Raw genomic sequence first — 26648 nt, forward strand, 5'->3', positions numbered from 1 at the left:
CTTTCACATTTTGTTCTACAAGATAAAACACATCTGAAAATACCCCACTCGTAAATTTTGAAGCATGTAAATTAAGTCATGCGACCATGGTGAAGTTCGTTTGTAGCCCAACATTAGCTTTTTACCTCTCGTGATTTAATTTACGCTTCAAAAATTATAAAGGTGGTGTTCATTTGTGAAGATTATCGCGCTGAACAAAATGTGTAAATATCCTAAACGTTAGTTTGCCACAGAACTAATTTTATGCAATGATCCAAACTCCAATGTAAAAATCCCACAGGCTTTTTGTTCAGGGAAACAGGGCGACATTAGCTTCCATGTTGGCCTTAAGAAAAACGTCATCCCTGCAGTACAGCATACGACATCCTTTTGTCCTTGGACCCTCGCTTCAGAGACATGAGTGTGTTAAAGCGTAAAGAACACACCAGCATGTAAACAGACCAAAGTAACATGACGGTACATTTACATGCTGTTTAATGTGCTGCAGCTGAGCAGCTAATTGGCTATCTAATGTTAACAGAGCACTTTTACAAAGGTAATGTGCTGTAGGTGCACTTAAAGGTTGTTTTCCAGACAAATTTTTGGCTGAACTCTTCTGTAACATGAAACTTTGATAGTCATGTTGCATCTTACTTGATGCTTGAGGAAAAGAAACTCGTTGGAGTCAGACACTTTCAACCTAAAAGTTTAAATCCCAAGGTCCTGAATTGTTCACTAAATTCACTGCAGAAGTTTCTATTACCAGATCCCTTCGGTGTTAGGGAGATAAGGTTATTTTATTGTTGTGACCCTCAGATAATAATAAGTGACCCGAGGAAAGGTTGAGGTGTATTTTTGTGTCTTGGCGTTCTTCTGTAATCCTCAGTCGCTCTCACTGCCGCTTTCTGAGTTCACATACCAGTAATCTTTCCCCGTGTTCTCCACGAAACACAGACCTGAAGACCAAACCACAAACAGTACAGACATCAGTTCAATACAGCTACACAGCAGCTATCAAAGACTACATTTCACATTATTATCCACCTTTAGAAATTACAGTCAAATTTCAGTCAGGTTTTCAGCCTGGTTTTACCATTTGGGGTTCTACCTTCATCTTCCTCCAAGTGCTCCATGTCATAGCTCACGAAAATATTCTGTGGAAAGACATAACCTTGTTAGCTTCAATGTGGCATCTTTATGTATATCAGCTCTTTCTCATCTGCATTTCTCCAGGATTTGAGTTGTTCTGTCTCTGTGACTGGAAACACAGGGTGGATTCAGGGACACTGGGGGGAGTTAACAATTTTTAGTTTTGGCGTGACTACTCAAAAACCTATTTGGGTACAGTTTTTATGTAGGTACCTTTCATCTGTGTTATACTTATTAAGAGTCTTCAATTGTTTTACAATCAATGTAAGAGTCATAGTACTGACTGAATTGTGTTGACTGAAACTGGAAAGTCACAAATAGGAAGCATTGTATTAAACCTAAATCAACATCTACAGCTGTGTCTGCGTACAAATATGTGTGTAGAGTTCTTCTTGTGTCAGGAGATCACCAAGTATCTTCCAGCGATAGAAATAAAACTTGCACACTCCAGCACTGTTGCTGGAAAAAATCCAGGGGGAAACACTGTTTAAACATTAAGCTTTAAACATCAATTCCAGTACCTTGTTCCTCAGGAGTCTTTCCCAGTGGCCCTGCTGTTGTTTGACCAGCTTGAGCACTGGCTCGTTGGACTTCATTTCCCAGCAGCAGCGGTCAGCAGCGATGTTGCCGTGAAGCTGCAGGTCTGCTCTGTAGGTGCGACCGTTGGCTCTGCCACTAAACACAATCAACAGAAAGAGAGAGGGAGACAGAGAGCGTCAACCTGATCCCACACTGAGGGAATACCACTGTTATAACTTCACTATGCTGCACACCGAGGTATCTAAACTTTCCCTTCTATGAAAAGACAGGCTGTAGAAGACACCACACTCAGACTGCACCACACCCTCAGGCACACCTCAGTCTGTCCTCACCTCTCCTCAGGATGACCTACCTCAAGTCCTCAGTCATTAGAGTCTATTGAAGAGTGACGGGTCTGAGGCCATCGTACACACGAGTGTGCTACACTATTTTTCTTTTGGGTTTTTGCTACCTGTGAGGAGATTCTCCCAACCACCACCTCAGTGTAGGTGCACTCAAGAACAAATGAAGTGGGGCTACAACTAATGATTATTAAAGATAACAGTGCTTTCCTAAACCCGAGGTGATGTCCTCAAATATCTTGTGTTGCTACCAACAGTTCAAAATCCAATTTTAAGTCAATCAACAACTTTGCTGACCATCATTGTCTTTTCAGCACTAAAATGAAGGTTAAAGTTCCCATGAAGCAGCAAGCAGAGTGCTGTATAATTACACATATTTATGTTTCCTGTAAAATCAGAAAGCTAAAGAGTGACTTGTTGCGACCCCCCTGCTAAATTTCAGATCAACAGTAGCTTCTACCTCAGCTTGGAGAGCAGCCCTGAAGGCAGCCTGCTCTCTGATGTCAAGGACTTCTTGCCAACATCCTTCCCTAACCTCCAAAATTAACCTACGAACCGGACAGAGATGAAATGGAAGAAGATGATCGTGATGAAGTCGTTTTTTGGTGTGAGGCAACACATGTTCGCACCTAGATGCGAAGCCAGTAGTGCTGCTGGTGAAGGACAGAGGCAGGCTCATCCTCCCAGTAGTAGGCTAGTGTCCATATTATTTGTCTTTCATTAGATGCAAAATTAGTATACACCTCCTACACCAGATTATGAGAAACACTAAAATACCATAAAAGAGACAGTGAGTTAGATTTAGGAGGATTTAGTGGCATCTAGCAGTAAGGATTTCAGATTGAGATTGCAACCAGCCGAAACTGCTCCCGGTTAGAATTTTTTTCAGTGTTCATTATTTAGGAGGTTTTACTGGTGGACAAGGACCTGCTACCTGTGTAAATATAAACGGAGCTTTAAGCATGCTTGATAATACAGGAGACCAAATGTGTATTTTCTTAAAATATTATTTTTATGGAGCTTTAAAAATCCAAAATTCAGAAGTTCAGACCTGAAATGAAACTCTGTTGAATTAATGTGTCGGTGTCTCTGATTTGTTTTAAGCAGTTTACAAGTTTATTTTAAATTAATGAAAACATCAAGGTCAAATAGTAACGACCTGGACATTACGTATGAATTTCCTGCACAACCATCCCACGACCAGGTTTACGTCTCTCGATTTCTGGTTTTGCCATTTTGGATTTGAAGCCAATGAAAGAGGTGAGCCAAAAAACACAGACGAAGCAACATGTAACACTGCAGGACAACACCGCCTCCTCACTCTGTGCTTCTTCCTCTTATTTTGTATTCAGAGATGCATTACCAGCTACTTCACTCTCATTCACAGGCTCTCAGTCTCACGCGGTGTCACAACACCTGTACTGCGATACTATTTAGTATGCAAGAAAAAGATTTAGCACATCCCAAAACAGAGTATGGCAAAAATACCAGGATGTTTTACTGCATCCGGCTACATTCTGCAGTACGCAGGTTAGGATGCTTCTCTGGCTATTCTCATGCACAGTCTTCTGCACAGTGTAAGATGTGTCACATTGACAGAGCCACAGACAGATGAAAGCTTGATGACAGCTGATAGAAGCTGCAATGACTATAATCAGTCAATCAATTAGTTAAGCTAACAACAGCAGAGCTCTCCAGGTTGACCTCTGTCTCTGGCGAGCTTGGCGAATGGCGTCTTGTTGCATCTCAAAGGTAATGTTAGGTGACAACATTAACATCTGCTGTGTTCTAACTTTCATATTTTTTCTTTTTACTTTAAATTTTTTGCTATGGACTGCAACACATATAAGAGCAAGGGTCAAAGGGTCAAAGTTCAAGGCACATTGTTATGACATAGTAGCATATCTCAACTGTATGCACACTCGACACAACCATAGCATGTTGCTCTCAGAAGCGTCCGCTGAATAAAGTACGACACCTAGTGGTAAAATTCGGTACATCAGTCTGGTCCAAAGTTTGTTTTAACATCAAACCAGTTTAACAGTTTTCACAATGGCCCAACCGTACTCTCTAGTTTGTTCACAGGCAATAATATACTACATGAAAATGTATTTGTCAAAGTGAAACTGCTTAATATAGACGACACGACAAGTTTCACTGGCATCAACGTGTTAGCTAATGTCATCGATCCGTGTCACAAAAATACAAAGAATAACGCAGGTGAGGTAGACGGCATGATGACAACCAACTGTTGTATAAAAATCATGTGACAGTAAACATTGATTTTAAAACATTTTATTACAGGCTAAAGTAACTGAGAAGCTAATGCCAAAAAACAGTTCAGAAGTGATCACAGAAAGTCTGATGTTACTCTTACTATCTGTGGAGTCACTGCAGCAGAACAACAAATGAACTCAGAGGCATCTCTAACTTCATCTGTCTGTGCTCACTTTGTGACACATGATGCCATGTGGTTATTTGATCAGCTGAGGAACAGCTCTATTATTCAGAAACAGCAGAATAACTTTAATGTTCCAACAAAGAAAAGTCACGGTCCTTGATGATGTTTCCTACAAACATTCATACCTTATTAATAAACCGTAAACTTAAACTATATTTGATGTAAACAACTCTACCCATTGGCAACACACGTGAAAACGTGTGTGTTTAATTCACACAAACGCTGGCCATGCTAAACATGTACCCACTCCCACCGGTGTAAAGTGCTCTGGATAAAAAGTTCCACTGAATGTTGGATGTGATGTGAAGTAAGTGAGCGATCATTGGCGGTCTGCTCCTGACAGACCTGTAGACGACTCTGTCAGGATAGAAGTCACAGCGCTGCCTCTCCGGGTTCATCAGCTTCACCGTTACAGTCACAGAGTCGGACGTCTGGTACCAACGGAGCGGAGGGTGGAAACTGAAACACAAACATGTTGTTGAGAGACACTTGTACAGTCTGGATCATCTACTAAAAAATCTACAGATTTTAAAGGTAAGACTAACTTTTTAATTTTTATGAACAGTATAGAAAAATTAACTATATGTATGTACAGAAGTTGTAGTAGGACAGAATTTTCTTTTAATTTCCATATAGGCCATCTTGTACCTTTTTATGGAGTCATCACAGTCCGTCTCATTAGTGCTGATGACCTCCAGGCTGTTTCTTTGATCGTCACCTGCAGACACACCTGGACACAGAGACAGATCACGATTATTAACCACAGTGTTTGTTTTAGGTTCAGGAGGCAAATTCTGTTTTTGCATTTAACTTTTCTAAATGTGAAAGCAGCTACAAAGTCTTATTCTTACAATGGATGTTATTTACTAAATTTAATAATAAGTTTTATTTTGTCAGCATCAGGACTTACCTGTTTTTGTGCAGTCTTTGGTATTAACTGGGTCATTAGATGTCAAGCCATTAGTTTTTGTTTTAGATTTTGTTCAAACTTTATGTATATGCCATTTGACACCAAAAAAGAAATTGCTCTATTGTTTGCCCCTAGGAACCTTTCCAGGAAAAAAACAAAAACAAAAAACATCTTAGACAGGAAGCCATTATTTATATCTTTAGCCATTAAATTTGGTAGGAGCACAAAGGAAACAATGTGCAACAGATCCAAATGATTGAAAGGCAATCAGAGGTCATATTTTTCATTAATGGCCCTTGAAAATGGAACAAAAAATGTAAGATGGGTAGTTTTGGGGTCTTGGGCAGTCCTCCAAGGTATTAATGTTTTTATATTTACTGCTAAAAATAACGTGTTTGATTAATGTTGTCAATTTTCAGGGAATTTGATATCATCAGAATCCAAGATATGGAAAGTAAAACAAGCCAAAGTTGCAACTCTTTGCTGTTTTGAGATGCCACAATGGTGATGTGTACTAATTCCTAGGACCATGAAAGTTTGTGTGAAAAGTGGTGTATATGTGGACACTTTGTGCATAAAGTAACAAGTTCCTTCCATGTTGTCTTCATGTTTAAATTTAACAAGAGTTATATTTTTAGGAATTATATTTCAGAAGATACTGAACCCTAAAAAAGTATGACAAAGTACCCAGGGGCAGAAAAAAAGCAATCCTTAAAATTCTGCACAAAAGTTTTCCAGATTTTTTTTGTGTTAAGTAGCGTACACATAAAGCTGGAACAAAATCTAAAATGTCAACAAAAAATCTGACTGGACATGAAATGAGCCTGTGACAGTACATTTAATCATCTGTTTAAGTTGCCTGACAGAGTCACAATAACAAAAGGTGTGATGTATGAGTAATTATGCACCTCTTTATATTTAGTAACCTACATGATCAACATACAGCAGGATGCTTCTCAGTTTAAACTCACATGAAGTTTTAACTTTTATTTATTTTTACCGTTTTCACAGGGGTTCAGAGGAGCAGGCTGACTGGTCATGGGGCACAGTTCTCCTCCATCTACGATCCTGTGAATCAGAATCATAAAGCTTCTGTTCAGACCAAAAGACTGGAGCTAGAGACCTTAAATCCTCTGAGGGACTTACTGTTCTACCTCCTGATGTTCTTAACGTTTGTGACTGTTTGAATTAATCGCTGAATGAGCTGCCCCACCTGCTCCCACCTGACCTGGATGGTGTGCAGTGCATTGACAAACATGTGTAACCAGTTAAAAAAAATGTTACAAAAGATGGGACGAATCAATAAATGGGACACAAATAAAAAAAAGAAACAGGATGAAATGTGTTGTGGCGCTGTGAGTTAGTTATCTGCTCTCCAAAAACAGGTGCAGGTTAAATGTTTGTTGGAACATGTTTGTGATGTCATTTTTGTCTAATCCTAAATATGTGAAGCCTGAACAAAGACAAACTAATATGATTACTGTGAAGACACCAACCTCATCATCTGCTCAGCTGACTTCAGATCAGCAGTGTGGGTGTTTCCCTGTTCAAAAGCTGCCTGGCTATCCAACAGACCGTTCTGATCACACACAGGAACCAGGTGGAGTTCAACTGCTGCTGGTGTTGGTGGTGCTGGGACCAGGGACTGGATCACTGAAGATACTGGACTAAGTGGCTCACATGGCTCGAGGTGAGGAAGATCATCGAGCTGACTGACCTTGGCTGCTCTGAAGGTTTTAGCCAGAACTTCCTCCCCAGCTTTGATCCTGACCTCCAGAGACGCTGGACCATCCTCTGACCTACAAACAACAGAACGCCGCTTCATTCATCATCAGATTCATCGTCTGACATGTACCCGCCACTTAGTCCTCTACTGGGACAGCTCAGTCAATCAAGTGTTTCCTTACCCAGAACTGTGACTCGTCTGCTTGCTGCTCTCCTGGCAGAGCACATTCAGCAGGTCCAGATGCTCTGGGTTGCTGACTCCCATCCCAGAGTTTGTGATCTCTGACTGCACGCTGTATTCATTGATCACAGTTTTGGTACCTGGCACCTGAGTCATACGGACCTTGAAAACAAAAACGCCAAGTTTACTGCCAGCTGCACCCAAAACACTCCATTCCAACATCAGACTTATCACAGAGGCTGACATTTACTGACAAATCTTTTCATGTACTTTTGGAGAGAAAAAAGGAAAGTCTACCATACCCAAGAAATCAAGTTATTAATTGAGCTTTATCTGTTGATCAGTTACCCACTGACTAACTGAAGGAGGAGATGACTGACAGGTAAAACCTACCATGGGATCAACAAAAACAGTGTTTCCCAGACTTAAAACTGCTCTGGCTCGATGCTGCAGACCGCGGATCTTCTGGCTGATCGCTCTGGTGACCTGCAAGTCAAAAACGTTCAATCACATGTAGGAGCTTTACACAGTTACACTACATTATATCAGTACAAGAAAGACCCCTCCAATGACCTTATTACCAAATAAATCTAAGAAACCCAGAAGGGGATGTATTTATTTCTTCATCATATATTTAATATTTTACCTCCACTAATCACATGGTGCAGAGGGAGGCCAGGGGTCAGAATAGTGTTATCAGCAGTAACTGCACAATGAGCAGCGCTGCTACCCAGCTTCCACCCGACTTGGGTGCTGTGTAATAGAGAGCGGGGACAGCTAGCTATCCAGTGTAGCATGAATACCTTATTCGCTCGTTGCTGTACATCATAGAGCTTGAGCTGCTACTAAACTGAAGAGTAGCAAAATTAACCAATACAGCAAATCACAATGTTTATTTACAAAAACATCCAGGTTGAAAATCCTCCCGTCAAAGTGCTGAGAAAATGCTGCCTCAATTAGTTTGTTTTTGGCCACCTAGAAAAGGCCCACCAAAAAAATTAATATTATTAAGAAGCACAGCGGAAACATCAGATACGTCAGACCACCATGTTTATCCATGTATCAGTTACAGCTGAAAACAACAACAGAAATAAACAAGTTTGCCAATTTTTCATAGCTTAGCAACTGTTATTAGCTGCCACCTGCCTAACTGGAAGTGATTATTGCTGTAAGTGACACTGATTCGGTCTATAGACCAACGTGTGTAATATTCCAAAATATTCTCAGCAGTTAAGCGATTAATGGTTAACTGTTGCCATCTTTGCTCTTAATGTTCACACAATTACTCCTATTGAACACCTGTAGTTTGTATGAACTCAGACTGTGGCTGATAGAGATGATCAAATCTAATTTTTTGAGCTGCAATGTTTGTAGAACATTTACTGGGTCATGTGGCCACTGTATTTTTAAACTAGGAATAAATAATAGTGTGTTGTTAGAGCAAAGTGAGGAGGTGAGCAGGAAACCTTGGGGTGCCAGTCGATCTCTGCGTCGACAGGTTTGACCCGGCAGGCGATGATCTCGATGGCCTGGCCGGGCAGAGAGTGAAACTGCTCTGGGAGCTGCAGGATCTGATGGGATTTGACCTCCTCCTCCTTTCCCACATCAATGAAACGAACCAAGACGCTGAAAAACAGCCGGTCACCACGGTCTGGGACTGACAGGATCTTCACCCTGCCATAAGGAGCACACAGTGACAATTCATACATTAGAAGAAATTTAATTAAAATCTAATTTCCAGAAAAAAAACTCCTAACTAGCCAGGAACCTCATTTAGCAAAGATTAACTAACTAATATACTGGTTACTTGCCTGCTCTGTTACACTTGCAGATCATACTGATAAAAAAAACAACAACATTTGGTCTTTTAGAGCCGTGACTGTAAATCTCCTCTAGTGTGATTATCACCCCTTACATTGTATTCAAATTTCATGTCTGACCTGTGGAAGACGTCGTCCTCCTGCACAGCGTACAAGCCTCCCTCCAGCATCTCCTCGGCTCCAGGTTTCTTGTCAGCATAGTAAGAAGTCATCTCAGACGCCATGCTCTGGAAACCTCCATCCTCCTTCCTGACGATACGACCGTAGAACACTGATGCTGTCTTAATATAGAGAGGCACCACCTGAAAGCATCAGACACAACACAGTTACAAGAGGTGGAGTTTGGTGTAGCAACAGATGATGAACACAATGGTTGCTTGATGGAAACTATTTTGTATTTAGTTTTTGTGATTATGAATAACGATGACGACCAAAAACTGAAGGGGGAAAACATACAGTGAGCTTCTGCTTCTGATCAGGATAGATGACAGAACAGTGACCCTGATTATGACTTTAAAGAATGAGATTTAAACATAGAAACACCATGAGCAACATTTACAGTAAACTAATGTTTGTACATTTTGTTTATGTGTAACCACTGAAAAAGTCTAAAGCTCTGTAAAGCAGAAGAGTTTGACGGCCAGTTAAAATGAAAAGTTGACACGACAGAGTAGAGACAAAGATGTGAACGTCCTCACTTCTATGACTCCCGAGGCAGGAAGCTCAGATTTATCCAGCTGGGAGATGAATCTGTGACGGTCAGGACACACACTGCTGTCTCTGGAAAAAAACCCACACAGAATCACATTGTGTGTTCATTTTTATTCTATTCTAAAAAGACTCAAAATCTGTAATGAACCAGAAAACTATTTTTTTGCCCTCAAAATCCAAGCACTGCAACAACTTTAAATCCTCACATCTTAGAAGCTGCAGTCAGATCATGTTTGGCACTCTGACTAAAGACTTCATGGATTCATGCACTGTCATATGTGCTGATAATACTGAGCAGGCCATACAGCTGAATACATTTTATTCCAGTCTTTACAAATTAAAATAAACCACACAGCAGTTCATCATTTGAAGAAAAGCCAACCTGCAGACTCCAAAGCTCTTGAGGTAGCTGCAGAGAGGCTTGTTGGTCTTCTGGTCCTCCCGGGCCACATGGACGCCCTGAGCGAAGGACAGCAGCTCAGGGGGCAGCGGAGCATTTGTTCGCTCCAGGTAACGCAGAACCCCGACTACATGACAGGCGTTCCTCTCAGAGATCAGCAGCACCGACCTGGTGAGATGACGACTCCCTGTCTGATCCTTGTCCACGGAAACCTTGGAAAAGAAACATGTTTCATCCAACCTTTTAGCTGCAAATGTGGATGAAACTGTCATCATGTTAATGCAGCTACTGCATGTATCTGCTCTGTCTGTTCTTACTCGTGTAGAAAGGTTTCTGAAGTTCTCGGCCATGCAGAAGAGTCGGCTGCCGAACACTTTGGGGGAAATGGGGAAGCCATAGTGGACAACGCAAGTCGCATCTCTGATTCCCAGACACTTCAGACACTCATTGGTGGTCACTAGAGGTCAGAAGTCAAGCATAAAAAAACAGCAGCACTGTTAATATTCAGTAAGGAGTTTCAGTGAATGACTCTAAATGTCTTCACTGTTGATTACACCTCCATGTTAGCAGTTTCCTCATATACATGTTCAGTTTACCCAGGATAACGTGAGTGCCGTGGCCGATGTCTTTTCTCCACTGCTGGATGACGAAGTCAAACAGGTATGTTGACTGTTCGTGGGTTTTGAGGCAGAAAGCTGATTTGTTGCTCACAGCCTGAAGATCAGAAAAGACACTGGTTAATTTAAGGTAAACTTCCCTTTGGGTTCTGTTTTCACCATCAGTGCACTGCATCTGAAGATTATACATGTGGATGGAAGGTAGAAATGATGGGAGAGTTTTCTGCCTTGCTAATAAGAGACCGTCTCTCCTGTCATTGAAAACAAAAGTTATCTTGTCTTGTTGGTGTATTTTGTTACAAGTATAATGTGTTTCTCAATTTGTTAGGTGGCCAATTTGGGGCAAACACAAACTCACACAACTTTCCATTATTATAAACACTCTGTACTTCACAGTAGGACGAGACATTAAATGTATAGGAATGTTAAGTATGACTGAAGTTGTTGTTTCACCTTGAACACGTCTTCAGCTTCCTGAACAGAATTGGCTACGATCAGAGTCTTCTGGCCGACATCAGGGTTCAAATCCAACGCACCCAACAGTACTGAGGCCTTACTGCTCTCCAGAGTCATGAGGATGATCTGTAGGAAGACAGATATTTCCTCAAACTGAGAATCTCATCAGACATTTGAACACTGAGCTCAGTATTTACCCCTTTTCCAGCAAAATTAGCACATGTATGCTGTTTTTTTTAAATGCAGGAAACCCGTTAAATAGGCAATAGATTCCTCTCCCACTGCCGGTAAACCAAAGCCGTGTACACAGCTCTGCAGTGGACAAGTATGTCTTTCTGTTCTTTTTATCCTGATGTGTCACATTCAACGTCATGGATGGGTCAGAAAACAGGTTAGTAACAGTAGAGAGCAGCATGGAGGTGATTACTTCTTGTAACTGTTGTGATTTTGAGTTCATAATTTTAACATGATTGTTTATAAATAACTTACCTTTTGCATACATGATTGTGATAATATTGCTATGTACAGTATATAAAATGCTGAGAAATGTATTTACATTTATTTGGTTTAACTGCACCCCCTGCTGTTATGTTTGAGTATTGCAATGAGTGTGGTGCGTAGAGGTCATGTGATCAAAAGCGTCAAGTTAGTGGGAGAGGAAGGAGACGAGAGCAGGAGTGCTACAAAATGTCCAAAGGGTTTAAAATGAATCAAGACGGATTCACGTTCTGCTAACTACTTCCAAATTCCGGTTCAGAAGGCGAAACGGTACGTGTGACCATGTATATTTTATTGTGTATTTATGTTATTGATCTGTAATATATATTTCATATTTGGGATTGACATTCAGAGCTAGCGAGTCTTGGTTAGCTAATGTGAGAGAGACAATGGCAGGTTAATGGCGGCTTTGTGTCGCATGTAATTATTGTAAATGTGATTGTGTATATTTTGTGTTACAGTTTTTCACGGCAAAATGGTGTTCACACTGTGGATTGGAGGAGAATAAAGTTGTGGAACACTGGCTGGTTGACTTGTCAAGTCTGTCTGAACTAGAACAAAACATTTGGAAGCAGTGACACTTCTTTTTACACATCTCCTTCTTATTCAGTCTCACTCAAACTTGGTGCAGACTTATGTGGATCAGTGTGTGAGTGCTGCTTGGATGGAGACAAATAGTATTTTGTGCTGGTGCGTTATTGCATCGCCCTAACAGAGAGCCAATAAATACCTGTGACCACTGTAGAGTCATTTATCCCAAGAGTGAATGCCAATTTGCAACCCTTTCCATTAAATACAAAAGCTAGATGTTAACAGGTGTTAGTTGGTTCTTTGTGCAGTGGGAAAGGGGACTACAGTCTCCACTACAACTTGTGACAGCAGCTTCACTGCATATCTTATATGTACGTACTCCTACAGTCAGTTTAGAACATGTAGACGTAAAACTTTCTGCTGTTATCAGACAGTCTGGAGTCATTCAGAATTATTTTGACCTTGAAATAAAGACATTAACATATTAATCAACCACATTATTTCTGGATTTCAAGGCTTGACTTTGGATCTCGATTATTATAAAATCAACTCAAAAAGAAAATAAGATCAAGATTATCAGATTAGATTTATCAGTTTTAATAATATATATAATAATAATATATAATATTTTGCATTTAAAAAACAAAGTTAAACAATGGTAACAACATACATTTGTAACTATAGATTCTTTATTGACACTCACCTGCTGAACGTCACCATAGAGAGCAGCTTCCTCAGGGACAGTCAAGAAAATGCAGGGGTATGGCATGTGATTGGCTAACAACCCCTCCATGTGACTGGTCCATCTTTTTGCCACGGCTACAAGCTGCTGAGGACAGGATGCCTTCTCCTCGCTGGACGTCACCTTCTGGAAATGCTGCAGGATGGTCGCCATCTGACAGAAGAACATTCATAATAATAATGAAATGTGTAGAAAAGTTTTGATTTGTGTGGAAAAGAAAAACACATCAATGCAACCACAACAGAATCATGAAAATAACAGTATAATTTCCTAAACTAAAATGTAACAGCCTGTTACTGTAGCTCAGGAGATGCTGAGTGTGAATGATGCGTCACCTGATCTGGAGCCAGAGTAAAAAGCTGGTCAGCCTCATCCAGCACAAGGTGGTAGAGACGCAGGAACAGGAAGCAGTGGCAGGACAGCAGGCGGACCAAACTGAAGGGAGTGGTCACTAACAGCAGGCCTGGTTAAAAAACACATATAATATTTAGGAAATTATTTCACTACTTTAGTTAAGTGGATACTTCACATACTAAATGATCATCAGTGTTGTCTGGAATTCGTTGAGGAAACTTTCTTTTCATGCACGCCTCCACGGTGGATGAAGAATTGAAAAAAAGTGAATAGTCTTCATGAGTTGAAGAAAATGGGGACTGCGTTTAACAACAACAAAACTCTATCACAACAATACATCTCGTGCAGTAAAATCAAAGTCTCATTTATCTGATCAATGGCTCAGTACTTTCCAGACACATGCATTTTAGCTAAAACCTTAATATAAAAAAACACTTCCACCTACAAGTATGCCGCAGTTCAAACACAAGTGTATGTAACACACGGTGAGTTACTGATATACATATGATCACTGTGCAGGTGAAGTATCTTTTAAGGATAATCTCACCTATAACCACATAAATGCATTTGGGGTATTTTCTGTAATAACCTTCAGCGGATCACAAGCAGACTGAGATGACTAAGACTGCGCTTTGCTCACAGTTTTTGGGGATCCTGACACCCTTGGCTTCGTTTTTGCCGATGCCCAGCAGCACGATGAAAGGGTGAAGGACTGAGGTGATCTCCATCTCCTCCAGCAGGTCATACACAACCTGAACCTTCTCCCAGCCTGGACACAGCAGCACCACTACAGGCTGGACATCGATAGACAGCACAGATCAAAAAATTGGTCTTACACTAACTAAATGACTGACAATCAAACAGTGGTGCTGCATGAAGGGATGTGTGATGCAGAACGTAAGAGAATAATAGTGTATTTTATTGTAGTGATGTTTAATACAAGATTCCACTCTAGAAAAGTCATTTTGATCCACTTTAATAAATGTCCTTCTGCCTGGTGTTGATGTACTCACCCCTGCGCTGGAGGTGAGGGAGGTGAAGATGGTGTTTAGTAGGATGTGGGTGAGGAGCGGGCCGAGGTAGCTGAGCGGCTGGTCAGCATTGTGGGAGACGATGACGGTGTTGAACCCTTGAGCCACAGCTGGCCAGCTGCAACAGTCAGCTGGAGACAAAGAGCTGTACTGCTTCCTCCGCAACACCTGGAGACAGACCAGTTGCTGTGTGAAATGCAGGTGGAGTTTAAACATGTCGCTTGGTTTGGGTGTGAATAAACAAGTAACAGTCTCAGTCTCTTTTGCCCTCCTTCTATAAAGCTGAACTCATCGCCACCTTTTGTGTCAGTGACTGTCGCGGCAGACCAGGGGGAAGGTCACTGTTGGATTTGCAGCCCTTCGTCACTCGCCACTGCTGCCAGGACTTCGACACTGCCAAAAGCCATCCAGAACATCCAAGGCTACCACTGACACCTGCAGAGAGCGACTGGCACCTGGAAGTGCTTCAGCTGCAGTTTGGAGGGAAATCCACTGAGGCAGGCTGTGGGGGCAGCTGTGGTCGGTACTGGCAGCTTCTTACCATCATCATGTTTGTCGGCAGCCACTACTTCATCAACCAACCTATGGCCTTCTTGCCAAGTGGTTTTGAAAGCTCCAGGTCTGGTGGTGGATCATTTACATGCTGTATACTACAATACATTCTGAATAAACCTGCTCTTCCTCCGATTTCATGACGCTATTAAGATGCTAACTGTGTCTGTTAAAGCCCAGAGGGGTTGAATGTCCAAAAAAAAAAAAAAAAAAATCTTACTTTAACACTGCCTGTAACAGTTTCAGAAAATACACTCACAGATCAAACATTGAGACACTGACATCAATGGACAAGAACTGGTCGTTAGCTCAAAACTTTGCCAAAGATAGATTTGCTAAATTAAAGTGTTGCACCACACAAGCAAGCAAAAACACGACTACAATGAGTGGAGGACGAGACATAGAACATGGACAACATATCTGACAGTTAAATGAAAATGCTGTTTTAATAATGGTGGAAATCAGAGTTACAGTGTGCATCCTCACACTAGTTCTGGTGACAGCAAAGATTGAACAGACAACATCATTACACATAAGAACTATTGTAGATCTGAATGAATTCACCTGAAACATCAAAGAAACTGAAAAGATTTATGTTTACATTTTACAAATAACTCAATGCAGCTGAAGTTATGAAACCATGGGGCAGTGTGCTGGTCAAAATGACCTGACATGGTCTGTTTGGCAGGTTGTTTCCTACTCACTCTTAACTGCATGAATTCTGTTCTGAAACACGTTTCTCCATGCATGCCTAAATATATAAAAAACAAAGAAAACTGCCTTTATAAAGGCTTGTTTTATTACAGACATCCTCAAGTTCCCTTAAATTTGGAACTTAAATTTGGAAAATTTGTAACGTCTCTTTTGTAAAGTACTATAAAAACTAGAAGAGTGTGCTCAGTGCAGGGCAGGCTGTGTGTCCAGTGTGTACGTGACAGTAGTGTAGTGAAGGGGAGACGATGTGCAGGTTACATTATCAAGGCGTAACCAGAGTAGACGGGCTATAAACCCGGTAGCACCAAATAATGTAATAATTTCCCTAAATTTTATTAAAATTTGCATCTAACCTGATCAAAAACGTAATAAAACCCAATAATAATAATAATGAAATCTCCTGACTGATATTGTAATCAGACTTTTACTCATAATGTAATACTTTTTGGGTTAGTCTTTTTTCCCCCACAAATGACAATGTAATCATTTTGAAAGACGGTGTCATTGTGGTGTCAGTTTATCACACTGCTATGATCCACTGATTCAAGATGAATAAATCCCTGCTTTGCTTTTTGTCGCTGCCATCTTGATTTTAAGGGAGCCATCGGGCGCAGCTGCATCACATGCATTGTCTAGAGAAGCTGCAGTGGGCTCCAGCAGCCATGTTGCAGGTGGAACAAAGCTGTCTGGCGCAAGATCTACACTCTACTGAGTGCACTTTTCTAGTCTGCAGTAACATTAGGTTCTGTATCATTGGTATTTTTTCATAATTTTTAAGACCTAGGAAAGCAATTCTTAATTTAAATAAAATAACCCTATTATTAACAGTGAAACAATTTTCATAACAAACTATTTTCAATTAACCCTTTAAGTAAAGGTCCCTTGGAGAATGTTATTTCAGGTTTCTTAAGTTTTTTTCTTATTTTCATGTCAAAATAGCCTCAAACAAAGTCAGTGTACACTCTTGTTTACCCTGCGGAGAGTATCCGTGACGGGGGCATCGTCCAAACTAGTGCAGGGCTCCATTGGGAGGGCAGAGTGCACCAGAATCCCACTCTTTCTGGGATCTCTGGGAACAACCTGAGGACAGTCAGGAGGCAGAAACAAAGACATATGACACGGTAAATATGGTGGTAACATCATTAAGATGAATATTCACCTGCTATGGAGCATTCTGTTATCACACGACCCTGAGGGTGATCATGTGATGATGTTACATCAGCTGCAGTTATTGCAGCTCAGGTAAAGCAGAGCGACCTGAACCTGGTCTTCTCCTAATTTTGCCATAAGTGACCAAAACATCAACTTCAGTTTATGTCACATTTTAGGGTTTCCAACAGTTCTATCGAAGAGGTGAGTCACCTCAGCTGAAATAAATAGTATCTCCATAATGCACTTTATAAAGCATGAACCTCCCGGGGAAAGACGCTGAGGTGATACTGTGCACAGCAAATGCTATGTAAAGAAATGAATGTTCTTTTTTACGCCATCATCCACTGACTAAACTGACAAGTATTTACAGGGGGCCAAAATAACAGCTTGATGGATTCAGTCTGTTTTGGGGTTCTTGGGTTGCCAACACATCAAGTACCAACACTCAGCAAAGGTTAGACTGAGCTAAGAAAACCTACCGCATCATCTGCAGCATCTGGGTTGGGGTTCAGAGGCTCCGGGTTCAACCACTCCAAAAGGCTACATCAGACACAACAGCCAGAATTCAAAAACCTTGGACATCATTGGTATTGAAACATGCACAAATTTGCAATAGTTGTGACCATGTACATGCATGCATCCACTCACTCATGCCAACCTCATTAACTGTTTCTAGCACAATGATGCCTCCCTACGACAACCATTTCCTAAGTTATGAAAGGAGTCGTGGCAATATGATGTGTGTGTATGTGTCTTTCTATGAAGTTTGGTCATGTTTCGTGAATCTGTTTGGAAGTTGTGTGTCTTCCTGGTAAAGACCACTGTGGACAGACTGAGCAAAAACACAAGAAATTTTCATGTGTTTTTACCACCTATGAAAAATTTTGCCTTGGATGCTATTTAAAAGTTTTTCTTTACACAATCATACATCTTTTTAAATCAAGATTTTATATGGAATTACTCTCAGCTATTAACTTTTAGGTGAGACGAGATGTTCATTGTTATTTTCAGTTAGCACTCTCCCATACCATTTTATCTTTGTTGATGCTACACTAACTCAACACTGCACATTTGTTTGTTTGTGAATCTTCCTTCCCTGAGCTGCAGCTCACCGTGAACAGGCCCAGTCCTCTTCAACCCTCCACGTCTTCTCTGTTGGTCCTGACTCCAGTGACCTACTTGAACTGCTGAACAATAAAGAGACAGGGCAGAGGCTATCAGCTCAGACACACACTAACTCCAGAATCAGAATGTGTCTGGTGTGCACTGTAATGTGGTCAGGCTGTAACCGATATGAGTTTCATGTTGTTTTTTTGTTGGGTGAGTAAATGTGTTTGAGTATAAATGTTCACTGCTCTAAAAAATTAGGGCAACACTTATTCGTCACAGTCTAACGCCAAGTCAGTAAAACATGAGGGATATCAACCTGTCCATTTAGGAAGTACAAGTGATTGTGAATCAGTATCACCTGCTTTGGTGCCCCGTTCTCTTCACAGATGAGAGCAGGTTCACACTGAGCACATGTGACAGGCGTGTAAGAGTGTGGAGACACCGTGGTGAATGTTATGTTGCCTGTGACATCATCCAGCATGAGCAGTTTGGCGGCGGGTCAGTGATGGTCTGGGGAGGCATATCCTTAGAGGGTCACACAGACCTCCATGTCATAGCCAACGGTACCAGGATGAAATCCTCAGAGGGATTGTCAGACCTTACGCTGGTGCAGTGGGCCCTGGGTTCCTCCTGGTGCAGTGGGCCCTGGGTTCCTCCTGGGTTCCTCCTGGTGTAGGAAAATGCCCGGCCTCATGTGGTCAGAGTGTGTAGGCAGTTCCTGGATGATGAAGGCATTGGTGCCATTGACTGGCCCTCTCGTTCCCCTGACCAGTGCATCCGCTGCTGCCAAGTACCACCACAGACTGTCTAGGAGCTCACTGATGCCCTGATCCAGGTCTGGGAGGAGATCCTGCAGGACACCACTGCTGACTCATCTGGAGCATGCCCAGACGTTGTCAGGATTGTATACAGGCACACGGGGGCTGTACACACTACTGAGTCACATTATGAGTTGCCATGATAAAAGTGGGCTGATGATTTTGGTTTCCACTGGCCACTGTTACATCATTTTGTTCTCTACACATTATACAAAGCACATCAGTAAAGATTTTCAACTTGAATAATTCACTCATGAAGATCTGATGTGTGATTTAAGTGTTCCCTTAATTTTTTTCAGTAGCCTAGAGCAATGAGTCAAATTACGCAGGAGCACAGTAAATATTTCCTTCCCCACCTCCCTCTGTAATTTTAATCCTGTCCGAATGGCTCATTAGTAAATTAACTGAGTTGTTGAAGGTGTGTTGGCTGCGTACACTTCCTGTCCTGTATAGATGCTGGAGGCTGCAGTCGACTCTTCAGCTTGACAGTCTTTTAGCTCTTCATGCTGACTCTCCTGGGAAAAAAAAACAACCAAACAAGCTTTTGGTTCTAGATTCATTGTTAAGGAATCACTAACCAATTTGAACAGGTGAAACACAGTAATCTCAAGTCTGAGCTCCACAATTTTAGCCCTGATTTTAAACTCACTGACAGTTTTTGTTGACGAAAGTGAACACAACATTCGACAGACAGTCATGTAATGTCATCAGTGCAGCAATCTGACGACTTTTAAAGTAAGAAACACGACAGCCACATGTATGAACTCCAATACAAAAATTAAAAAGAAGAAGAAAGATAAAAACATCAGGCCTTCAGCAGTTTGAACCCCTGTAGATATGACTTACAGTTCTGTGAGGTTGTCCAAAGATTACACGTTAGAAAATGTGCTTCAGCTTCAGTTCTAAAACCTTTGCCATTTAGCTTGAAGAACACTTCTTGTGCTGTGTATGTACTCACACTGGGAGCCGCCTGCTGGTAGCTGCTGGCGGGATTCAGAAACTTCAGGAACCTGTAGGGTACAGGAAGTGCTCTGTCACTATCAACAAATCATACTAAAACAGACATTAAATATGTTGTTGGTTTCAGACAATCAGAGAGGTTCTGTATGTGACTGAGGTCAATTCTCACCTGAACAGATTTAGGTTTTTGGTGAGAGCTGCAGCCAGAGACGAGTCTGTATCCTCTGACGAGTCACTGAGCATGAGAGCAGGTCAGTAAACTCAAATTTATATTTTTTAAAAATACATATACTAAGACATAACTCTTCAATACTCGTTTCTCTGTTCAACAATGAAGTGTTGAACTGAATCAAATGTGTGCTCACCTCTCTGCAGCAGCAGCCGCGTCTGAGCCATTCTTTGACTGACGGCCCGGAGACAGGTGTTCATCTGTGACCTTTGACCTGCTGCCTTCGTCACAGGTCTTCAGCTCATGCTGTGGGTTCTACAGCAGCAGAGAGGTCAGAGGTGAGGATGTGTGGATATTTACAGGAGAATTGACAGTAATGCAGTGAGCAGAGCTGCTGACCTGAGGTGAAGAGGGAGCTGCCAGCCAATCACCTGCTCTGTCTGCACCCAGACTTTGTGACATCACTGAGGGTTGAAACAGTAAGACTCAGTGAGAATACAAACGTCAAACAGAATCACAGCACTATTTCATTTCTTAAAATTAGAGCTTGAAAAACATCGCTGAAAACAAATCTCAGTTTGGACATGTAATTGACATGAATCCAAGCTGATCACAGCTGCTGTGCCTATGAGGAACTAAAATCCAAACTTTCAACAACAACCTTTCACAAAAATAAGAACTGTTTTCAATCATATCACATGATAATCAGCAGATGGACTTTTCCCAGCTGGTCCTCAAATGTTTAGATTCCCTTATTTTCTGGATTTGTTTTGTCTACATGAGCTTTAAAGTTCTTAAAACTTACATAAAATCCAAATTAGAATCTTTGCAGTTATATGACCATTAAGGAAAACTCTGCAAATGAACATCTTGTGATCTGAGTGAAAGCTCCACAAACACTATCGAATGTACCTCGAGGTGAGACTGTTTTGTCAGCTGCTGTTTTCAAGGTTCAGGATAAACTTTGAAACTAAAAATCATTACAGTTTACAGATGGTTTAGTGAGCCATGTACATGTCTGCGAGGCTATGACCACAATTTATGACCTGACTGCACATGTGGACGTTCCTACATACGCAGACACCCAGTGAAGTGTAAACTACTGCTGTCCATCTAGTGTGGATATGATTGACTATCCTGAACAGGAAGTCAGTCTGTGTGTTTACCGTGAGGCTGTTGGGTTTGTGCTGATGACTTTTTTGAGTCAGTCTGGGTTAAGATGCTGGAAGGCAGCATGTAGGGATATTGGTCCACCTCTTCCAGCCCGCCGCTGTCAGCTGACTCTCCGCTGTAATACGCAAACTTCTTGGCCACCAAATCGTCGTTCACACATATCTGAAAAATCAAGAAAACCCTGATGATTCTTCTTTTTGTGTTACAATACAAGCTCTGATAACAAACTGCACAAGGAAATGTGAGTACAAACACACAACACAATATACAGTAACTGACAAACAAGCAAGAAACAAAAGATGGGTGGATGAAAACGTTTTAGTTTTAAAGCAGCAAATTCGTGTATGATCTTCTCTGTATTTATGTGTTTAAACTAAATGTCTGAGGATCTTTTATTGAATTAATATGACTTGCTAAATCCTGCACTGAAAGTCGAAGTTCACCTTGATGTTTCGTACGGTCAGGTAGAGCTCAATGGAGGTGGAGTCTGACTCGGACTCTAACAACACGGCCTCTGACAGAGTCGATGCTGATGGAAGGAAGCAAACTTTCAAAGTGACTCCTCAAGATTGGAAATACTTTTTAACACCGGTCTCACAGCAGTTTAGAGCAAATCAAATGTTGCTTTTAAGATGTAAAATCTACAGGAAAATAACACAGCTGTTTATCTATCTTCCATGTGGGTCACCTTGGAGCAGGTTGTGCAGGTAGAGTGTAGCGGAGCTGTCCCACCGAGTGGACGGTCTGCAGAGGAAAGAATAAAGCATCAAGCTGAATTCATGTCACAGTATAAATATCTGTAAACTTCACAACACAGAGATAAAGTGGGTTTGTAGAAAAATCACATTTCTAAGGACTGTGGATATCCTATGGAGTGTGCATCATGCTTCACAAAACCATCAACAATTCAGTCGTAAGGTGTGAGCTTGTCTTACATGAGTTTGGCCTTCTCCTCAAAGACAGACACTCGCAGGGTTTTTGGTTTGATTCTTGCCAGGTGGAACTTCCTCACCCAGTAAGGCAGCTGGAGGAACCTCTGCGCAGCGACTTGGATCCTTGAACCAAGAACACAAGAGTTATTGATCAAACACCACAGACACACAAACGTCTTTCAAGTCTGCAAACTCTTTCACTATTAAAGTAGTCTTTTGTTTGGACTAATTTAGCAAAATGGCAGGGCTCAAGTGTTGAGGAGGACTGGCACAGTTCTGTCTTACTGGTCTGAGGGGACAATGAGTTGTTCTCCGTGGTCGACCAGGAGGCAGTGAGCCTGACAGGACACCGAGTCCATAATGATCGACTCCACCACAGCTCGACACCATGATTTTATCACTGACCAGTACACCACACACACCTGAGAGAACATACACAAAAGGGTTATTACAGTTAATGAAAACTGAAACCAACAGTAAAAAAACATTTTGTTAACCACGATAAAAATTTAAACAACAAAAAAGCCCCCTAAGAAATCTAAATGGAAAACTACAATGAACAATGCAACACAAACTAAAAGGAAACAGATCTGTGGGTAAAATCAGCTTCGTTTCTCCTGTTGTTTAAACTGTGGTTGTTTGACTTCTTCCAATCCACCTGCAGCCCAATCAAAATGTCACAAGCACACACCCCATATCTGAATCAGGTGTGTAAAAATACAGGTGAAGAGAGACTGCAGGTGTTACCTGTCCCTCCTCTAACGATGTGGGCTTCAGCTTGCGCAGGTCCTGGGTGACATCGTGGTAGAAGAGGTTCATTTGAGCCAGCAGATTGTCGTACTGGTCTGTGGTCTCTGCATCACCGCCGGGAAGCTGAACAACCCTTCCCCAGAGGCAAGACGGGCTCTCAACCTGTGGAGGCCAAAAAGAAGCGTTTCAAGAGAAACCACAACTAGGTCAAGTTTTACAGATATACACCCAAAATATTAAAAACCAATGGCGGGTAAAGTGAATGACATATGATATGTTTTTAAGTAACTAAATTTACCAAATAAATGTAGCAGAGTAAACAGTTTAAATTTTACTTCTGAAATGGAGTGGTGGAGTCGAGGTATAAAGTAGCACAAAATACAAATACTAAAGTAAAGCACAAGTATCTCCAAACGGTACTCAAGTCAATGTACCTGAAGTTTCCACCACTAGAAATTACACAAACTAAGTGCAACCTAATAAAGCAACTTTCGGGTTTTGTTTTTTGTCTTTATCTTAACTAAATACAGCAGAGGAAGAAGTATTCAGATTTTTTACATTAGCAAAAGTAGCAATACTACAGTGTAGAAATACTGTAAAGCTCCTATTAATAGCCCAGGCTATTATTTGCTTAACTCACTGAAATCAACAGGCATATATTTGGGACAGGCCTTTTATTTCTTTCAAACAAACTGTTGCTCAGCAAAGATAAGGAAACATAATCTAACTGGTAATTTAAACCAGTATGAGTATTACCTGTTTAAAAATTAGGCTTCAGATAATATATCAATTATGAATCATTCATTTGATCTCGCTCCGACAGACGGAACCCAGCACACCAACACAACACCACTTTATCCTGTTAAAACCATACTCATTTATTTCTGTGAAAAAACCCTTTTGATTCTTTTGATCTGACGACCCATACGGACTAAAGGAATAGGAATAACTCACAGGGTAATCTAGGAATGGACACATAATTTAAGATAGCCAACAATCCAATTTTATACATCCAAAGAGCTTTTATAAAAACATGCTTGGCAACCAGACCAGGCCTCTAACTGAGACAGGCGTTTGTCAAAATGTGTAGCCACACAGGGCTAGTAAAAAGGGCTTAGGCATTTATTTGGGATTAGGCTTTTAAACAGTACTCTATTACAAGTAAAGGTTCTGTATTCAAAACTTTAATTAAAGAAAAGTGCAAAAGTTTCAATATCAAAATATGCTTACAATGCTAATAGTAAGAGTACTCATTATGCACACTGGCCCGTTTTAAAAAAATAAATATCATATTGTTGAATTATAATTATTTATTCATTATAGCGTTCATCACTTAATGTTGCAGCTGGTAAATCTGAAAAAAATACTTTATATACTGCAGATAGCTTAATCTATAATAATACATCACAATGTATCTATATTTTGTATTAATAAACTAAATCCACAAAGTAACTGAAGCCATAAAATAAAATGTAGTGGAGTAAAAAGAACAATATTTGCCTCTAAAATGTGGTGAAGCAGAAGTATAAAAGACAGAATATGGAAATACTCAAATAAAGTGCAAGTATCTCACAGTTGTATTTAAGAACAGTAATTGAGTAAATGTATTCACTACTGTCATCATTTTATAAAATACTTTGATATAGATTCGATCAAAGGTATGTAGAATAGTCAAATTAGCTTCACCTTGACCCACTGCAACATTATATTTACACATTAATGCATAAAGGATCATAATACAATATTTCCACATACAACACTGACGCACGCCATTCTGCTGCATAGTGAGTATTTTCACTTTTTAAACTTTAATAAGAACATTTTGCTGATACAGCATTATTGTAATTGTTCTTAAGTACTTGAGTAAATGTAGGCTACTTAAGTTCAACCACAAGTGAACAAAAACATGTTGGAAATGCCCCAAAACTGCAGGAGCATAGAATGGAAATACTCAAGTAAAGTACAAGTAGCTCAAAGGTGTACTTCTGAACAGTAACTGAGTAAATACATTTAGTTACTTTACACTCCTTCATTCATTTAATGTATTTTTGTTCCTACATTTGACAGTTATTTATATTTTACCTTGTACTTTACGGATTAATCATCTGCATACAAACTGTGTCATCGTCTCATAATGTACTTTGTAATAGATTTGATCAATAGTTAAATCAGCTCCACCTTGACCCACTGCAACATAACATTTACAAATGAATGCATAAATAATAATAATAATAATCCAATATTAGACACAGGCCATTCTGCTGCTTAATTAGTATCTTTATTTCTTAAACTTTAATAAGAACTGAGTTTACAGTATCATACAGTATTATAGTAACTGCTCTTGAGTACTTGAGTAAATGTAGGATACCTCATCCACCAGTGAACATAAACACGATGAAAACGCACCCAAACCGCCATGATTTATCCTTCTAACGTTCATCTGAACTACATCAGGCCGCATTTACATTGATGTTAATTAACCGTTAATGTTACTGAAAAGTTCACTTACCTTCAAAATTGATATTGTCGGCATTTTGTGCGGCCTCGTCGATCCACACCACGCTCTTAAATACAACAGACACTGAAACAAAACACAAAAAGTTAGCAAAGTACCTAAGTTTGTTGTAACTCTTCCAAAACTATTAAGATTTAAAGCCAGAGGGCGACATTTTGAACCTGACACTGACCCGCCGCCTGTCGGCTAACGTTAGCTAAACCTGCCGTTAGCTAAACGGCGTTACCCTCCGTTCACACAAAACTAGGATTTAAAGGGTGGATTCACGAAGTAGAATTTGATAGACGCGGTGTTTTGCGTTATTTCAGTTGATTACGGTCACATTTACCCCGTTAAACGTACCTGCTTTCGAGCTTCTGAACGGGAACAGCCAGTGAGTCTGTAGTGCGGAGGAAAAAAGATGGCGGAGTGTTGTTCTGATTGCGACCGTTAGAGGTCACTGTGGAGACACCAGGTTCCTCCCAGGTGAGAGGGTGGATCTGTTAACTTGCTTTTTTACCTGATTTTTTAAAAATATATTTTACCCTGTTAATAATGTCAGAATAAAACCAACAGCCCTAAGAAAGAAAAATAAAAAATATATACTATGCTCTCTGCCATTTTCATTGTTGAAAACTCACTGGGCCCAGTTTTAGAAACAATAGAGTATTAAATATCTGGCAAAACCAGTGCCTCATAGAGAAACAATGGGAGTATTTCCCAGACTTCACGCTATAAACCAGACCGGGCTGTTTCCAAATAACACGACCCCATCTCTCTCATCAGGTCACAGAACACTAAACTGTGTGCCAAACATTTCACAGAGGAGTGTATTGTCATATCTCTGACGGGTCTGAAGAAGGGCAGTGTATATGTGTCATTTTACTGCTGTAGATGTTTCAGGTTTTACCTCCTTTATACTTAATCGACAACAATGCATCATATTCTATAAGATCATCATATGATTTGAGCGTGGCTGCCCTGTGAGAACCAGATATCTCTAAAAAAAAAAAGTCATTAAACAGTTTTCAGCTTTGTGACGATGCATTTTCCAGCTGATCTAAAAAGGTTTTTACAGAGTTTGTTGAGCTTAAGAAGGAGGAGAATTTTCTCAGCGCCTGAAGAAACACTTCATCTTTCAGTTTATCACAAAAATTCAACATCAACACATGTGGAGATACATGGTTTTCACTGGACAGGAAGGGGATGAAAAGCTGTCAGAGAAATAAATGTAGTGCAGTAAAAGTACAATATTTATTTTATTTATTTAGAGGTATTGAGTTGCAGACAATTAAAATACTAATAGTAAAGTACAAGTACCTCACAATTGCACAGTTGATGTGACAAGTTGAAAAGATAAGGCAGGTGTTCTTACGTG

General features: G+C 40.6%; 1 protein-coding gene across 1 annotated transcript; it reads right to left on the reverse strand.

Annotated features, from left to right (window-relative positions):
* Positions 1–861: 861 nt before the first annotated feature.
* tdrd12 (tudor domain containing 12) lies at positions 862–25337 on the reverse strand. The gene is made up of 33 exons (XM_050073520.1): positions 25286–25337; positions 22774–22938; positions 22312–22448; positions 22030–22149; positions 21783–21838; positions 21538–21623; positions 21088–21256; positions 20321–20385; positions 20118–20236; positions 19922–19987; positions 19751–19802; positions 19198–19307; positions 17977–18078; positions 17344–17404; positions 16685–16792; positions 14429–14614; positions 14056–14209; positions 13397–13524; positions 13023–13214; positions 11288–11416; positions 10814–10931; positions 10535–10674; positions 10200–10429; positions 9805–9886; positions 9227–9408; positions 8753–8960; positions 7680–7772; positions 7288–7448; positions 6877–7179; positions 4816–4929; positions 1650–1803; positions 1073–1133; positions 862–935 (listed from the first exon to the last, which is right to left on the reverse strand). The coding sequence occupies exons 1-33, from the start codon at positions 25307–25309 to the stop codon at positions 862–864; spliced, it is 4149 nt and encodes a 1382-aa protein (XP_049929477.1). The 5' UTR covers positions 25310–25337.
* Positions 25338–26648: the final 1311 nt, after the last annotated feature.

This window comes from Epinephelus moara, chromosome 20, assembly GCF_006386435.1.
Source record: "Epinephelus moara isolate mb chromosome 20, YSFRI_EMoa_1.0, whole genome shotgun sequence".
In the NCBI taxonomy this organism is placed as follows: domain Eukaryota; kingdom Metazoa; phylum Chordata; class Actinopteri; order Perciformes; family Serranidae; genus Epinephelus; species Epinephelus moara.